This window comes from Anser cygnoides, chromosome 34 (assembly GCF_040182565.1).
Source record: "Anser cygnoides isolate HZ-2024a breed goose chromosome 34, Taihu_goose_T2T_genome, whole genome shotgun sequence".
Lineage (NCBI taxonomy): Eukaryota > Metazoa > Chordata > Aves > Anseriformes > Anatidae > Anser > Anser cygnoides.
Window position 1 is genome coordinate 990,481 of NC_089906.1, and position 4,729 is coordinate 995,209.

The 4,729-nt window shown below is 68.3% G+C and overlaps 1 protein-coding gene across 1 annotated transcript; it reads right to left on the bottom strand.

The window, feature by feature from the left end:
- Positions 1 to 2,209: 2,209 nt before the first annotated feature.
- TMED1 (transmembrane p24 trafficking protein 1) lies at positions 2,210 to 4,502 on the bottom strand. The gene is made up of 4 exons (XM_066986496.1): positions 4,302 to 4,502; positions 3,506 to 3,603; positions 3,212 to 3,398; positions 2,210 to 2,535 (listed from the first exon to the last, which is right to left on the bottom strand). Exons 1-4 carry the CDS (start codon positions 4,470 to 4,472, stop codon positions 2,317 to 2,319), a joined length of 675 nt encoding a protein of 224 aa, XP_066842597.1. The 5' UTR covers positions 4,473 to 4,502; the 3' UTR covers positions 2,210 to 2,316.
- Between the last annotated feature and the right edge of the window lie 227 nt (positions 4,503 to 4,729).

Here is a 4,729-nt window from a genome sequence, read left to right on the forward strand (position 1 = left end):
TGGGCTCTCGGCCGAGCGGTTTCACACCCGGGCCGAGCCCCCGGACGCCAAACCGGGAGGATTCTGGTTTTCTGGGGGGGGGGGGGGGGGGTCGATTATTGCACTTTTCGGTCAGAAACGCCCCCCTGCCCCCCCAGCTCCCCTCCGACGCTCAGCGTCCTCAACGCGCGGGGCAGCTGGCGCCGAGGCCGATCAGATTCCTGCCTTCCTCCTCCTCCTCCTCCTCCTCTCCCCCCCCCCCCAGAATTTTTGTATTAATATATTATATATAAAACTTAGCGATTTTCATTTTTTGCCCCCCCCCCCGAAGCCCCCCGCCCCGGGAGCCGCTCGCTAACCCTGCCCGGAGCCTTTTACCTCCCTTTTTTATAGCTTCCAGGAAATTTTCTCTGTGGGAACCGAGGCCGGGGGGGGGGGGGGGGGGCGCAGGGAGCGAGTTGCTAACGAATTTAATTCGTTAAGGCGAGGCCCCGGCTGCTGCTCGCCTTAACGCCCGCGCCCCGAAGCCCCGGGGGAGGCCGGAGGATGCGGGGGCGGGGGGAGCCCCCCAGCCCCCCAAAAAACACACGGAGCCCCCCCGCCTCGCCACCGCTTTCGCCCACGGTGCCTTTCCCCGCGGCGGGGGGGCGGAGGATGTAAATATTTCTACGGACTGTACGGATTGTATAAAAACAGCGAAAAGGCAAAAAAAAAAAACAAAAAAAAAAGGAAAAAAAGATGTAGGTTTTTTAAAAACACCCGGGGGTGGGGGGGGGCGCGGAGATGGGGCTGCAGCACCAGCTGCCTTAACGGGGGGGCCCCGGGGGTTTGGGCCCCCCTGGGTGAGGGTCCCAAACCCCCCCAGCCTGCCGCGCTGGCGGGGCAGAGCTTTTGGGGGGGGGGGGGAGGGCTCGGCCGCCTGCCCGCTGCCCCCCGGCGTCGCCAGCGGCCCCCCGCTCCCCCCCCCCCCCCCGGCCCTAAATAAAAAAAACCAGCACGCTTCTGTCCCGGTCCTTCCGTTCGCCGCCGTGTAAGTGCCTCCGGTCTGTACCCTATTAATAAACTAAAGGAAAAAAAAATACAAAAAAAAATCAAAGAACACGAAAAGAAAAGAAATAAAAGGGAAAAACAAAAAGCTGGTGAAAGGCTCCGGCGCTTCCCAGTGGTTTCTCTCACCTCGGCGGTGGGGCGGGGGGGATTTTGGGGGGCTGGAGGGGGGGGGGTTGGGGTCCGGAGGGGGGCTTTTGGGGGCTGGAAGGGGGGGGTTGGGGTCTGGAGGGGGGCTTTTGGGGGCTGGAGAGGGGCTTTGGAGGTCCGGAGGAGGGCTTTTGGGGTCTGGAGGGGGGCTTTGGGGTCTGGAGGGGGCTTTTGGAGGTCCGGAGGGGGGCTTTGGGGGTCTGGAGGGGGGCTTTGAGAGCTGGAGGGGGGATTTTGGAGGCTGGAGGGGGGCTTTGGGGGTCCGGAGGGGGGATTTGAGGGGCTGGAGGGGGGGATTTGGGGTCCAGAGGGGGGCTTTTGGGGTCCAGAGGGGGGGCTTTTGGGGTCCGGAGGGGGGCTTTGGGGTCCACAGGGGGGCTTTTGGAGGTCCGGAGGGGGGCGCTTTGGGGTCTGAAGGGGCGCTTTTGAGGTCTCGAGTCAAGGGGCACCCAGAAGGCAGCGCTGTCCTTGGCGCACTCGAGCACCTCACCCCCCCCCTCGAGCTTGAGAGGGAGCGAAACCTCCAAAATTTGCCCGTTTCACCCCCAATTTCATCACCCATCCCGCACCCAGCTCGGGGAGCAGGGGTCTCCCCCCCTCCCCCCCGGGTCGTGCCCCTGCCCACAGCTGTGTGCACCCAAGGGCTCCCCTCCCCTGGGGGGGGGGCATTTTTGGGGGGGCAACACCCCACAAAGCAGGGGGGGGGGGGCTCCTTCCCCTCTATCTCCTCCCCCCCCCCCCCCCGTTATTTGCAGCCCCGACTCCTTTCCCCGAGCGTTTTTAACGCCTTTAAGACCCCGGCTCTGTCCTAAAAACCTCAGAAATGTTTCTGGGGGGGGGCCCAGGGCTTTTTTTTTTTTGGGGGGGGGGGGGGGATCCAACCCCCGGGGCGATACAGCGGGGGTGCGGAGCTGGGGAAAACGACGGTGCTGAGAGCGGGGTGGGGGCCGCGTCCCCACGGAGGAGAGGACGCCTCGGAGGGCAAATCCCCCCCCCCCCTCCAAAAAAAAAACCCCAAAAAGCAGCCGCGACACCGGGTACAAAGCCAGTTTTAATCCCTGGGGTGGGGAGGGGAAAAGCAGCAACTTCGTGGGGGCGGGGGGATGGGGGGGGAACGTCCCGGCGTCCCCCCCCGCCCCGTCACGTCCGCACGGCCCGCTTGTCCTCGAAGAGGCTCTTCAGCATGTAGACCTGCAGGAAGGCCACGAGCAGCAGCGCGCCCAGGTTGACGGCCGACCAGAAGTTGACGCGGCCCAGGTTGCTCTCCTGCAGGTTGCGGTCGCGCGCCTCGAAGGCTCGCAGCAGCGCCTGCATCTGGATGCTCCGCTCCAGGCGGCTCCGCATGGTCTCGATGGATTCCTGCCCCCCCCCGAAGAAAAAAGCAAAAAAGAAACAAACAAACAAAAAACAAAAAGCAAAAACAAAAAACAAACAAAAAAGAGACAAAAACAAAAAACAAAAAAAAACCACCGCAGAGGAGCCCCCCCCCCACCCTCACCTCGCACCAGCCCCCAAAATCGGGCCGCCCCCCACCCCACCGTGTCCCCCCCCCACCTTGTACCTTGATGTCTTCGATCTTGACATCCAAAATTGGGCTGCCCCCCGTGCCCCCCTCCCCGCTGTGTCCCCCCCCGCCTTGTACCTTGATGTCCTCAATCTTGATGCCCAAAATCGGCCCCCCCCCCCCCGTGCCCCCCCCGCCTTGTACCTCGATGTCCTCGATCTTGACGTCCAAAATCGGCCCGCCCCCCATGCCCCCCTCCCTGCCGTGTCCCCCCCCCCGTACATACCTTGATGTCTTTAATCTTGATGTCCAAAATCAGGCTGCCCCCACCCTCCCCCACCGTGTCCCCCCCCCCCCCATACATACCTTGATGTCCTCGATCTTGACGTCCAAAATGGGGCCGCCCCCCGTGCCCCTATCCCTGCCGTGTCCCCCCCCACCTTGTACCTCGATGTCCTCGAACTTGACGTCCCAAATCGCCCCCCCCCCCCCCGTGCCCCCCTCCCCGCTGTGTCCCCCCCCCCCTTGTACCTTGATGTCCTCGATCTTGACGTCCAGCAGGTCCTCGGGCTCGGCCGCCTCCAGCCAGCCGTCGCCGTCGCCGTCGTCGTCCTGGGCGCTGTCGAAGATGAGCTCGAAGAACACGAGCTTCTCCGAGATGGTGCTGAAGGAGTTGTCGAAGCACAGCTTGTAGTCGCCCGCCTCGGTGGGCTCCACGCTGCGGAGGGGAGAGGGGCTGAGCCCGGTGCCGGCGCCGAGCGCGGGGCCCGGTGCCGGTGCTGAGCGCGGTGCCGGTGCCGGTGCCGAGCGCGGCGCGGGGCTCACGTGTGCACGCCGTCCGACTTGCGGTGCTCGCTGACCAGCAGCAGCCCCGAGGGGCTCTCCAGGGAGAAATCCACGTCCAGCCCCGCGCCGCCGATCACCTGCGGAGGCACCGGGACCCCCCCCCCCCCGCCCCGGGGTTCTCATCTCTCCTCCGGTACCGGGTCCCGTTCCCCCTCCACCCCCCAGCACCACCCGGGACCCGGCCGGTGCCTCGTCCCCGTGGGCTGCGGGTCCTGGCGGTGCCCCCGGTATGGGTCCCAGCAGTGCCCCCCGCACCTGGTACATCCCCGGTACCGGCCCCGTCCTCCCGGTACCGGCTCCGCACCAGCCCCGCACCCCCGGTACCGGGACCCGCCCCGGGACCCGCCCCCCCCAGCACCACCCCCAGTCCCCTCCAGTGCCCCTCCGGTGCCCGGTGCCTCGGCCCTGCAGGTCCCAGCGGTGCCCCCGCCCCCGGTACGTCCCCAGTAACAGCCCCACCCCCCCGGTACCGGGACCCGCTCCCCCCAGCACCACCCCGGTCCCGGCCCTGGTCCCCTCCCGGTGCCACGGACCCAAGCCCCGCCCCCTCCCGGTACCGGCCCCGCCCCCTCCGGTACCGGCCCCGCTCCCCTCCCGGTGCCACCGACCCAAGCCCCGCCCCCTCCGGTACCGGCTCCGGTCCCCTCCCGGTGCCTCCCACCCAGGCCCCGCCCCCTGTCGGTACAGGCCCCGCCCCCTCCCTCAAGCCCCGCCCCCCTCCGGTACCGGCCCCGCCCCCCTCCGGTACCGGCGCGGCCCCGCCCCCCCCCGGCACCTGGTACTCGGCCTCCATGGAGGCGTTGCCGGGCGCCCCCTGGTAGAAGCACTCGCGGCGCCCCGCGGGCAGCACGAACGTCACCTCGGCGTCCGGTGGCGGCGGCGGCGGCGCGGCGCCCGGCCGGGCCCAGGCCGCCAGGCCCAGCAGCCACAGCCAGGGGGCCGCCATCTTGCGCCGCGCTGCGCCTTTAACGCAGGCCCCGCCCCCCGCCCCCCCCTCCCTCGCCGGGGGTGGCCGCGGCGGTGCCTGAGGCGGGAGCGGCGCCGCGCGGCGGGAGGCGGGGGGCGGGGCCTGCAGGCGGCGCCTCGGCCGCCCGCGGATGGGAGGGGCGGGGCAGGAGGGGTAGGTGGGGGCCTCGCGGCGTCCGCGGCGCGCTCCCATTGGTCGCTCGCTGCCGGCACGCGGCGGCCCGGCTGCTCATTGGC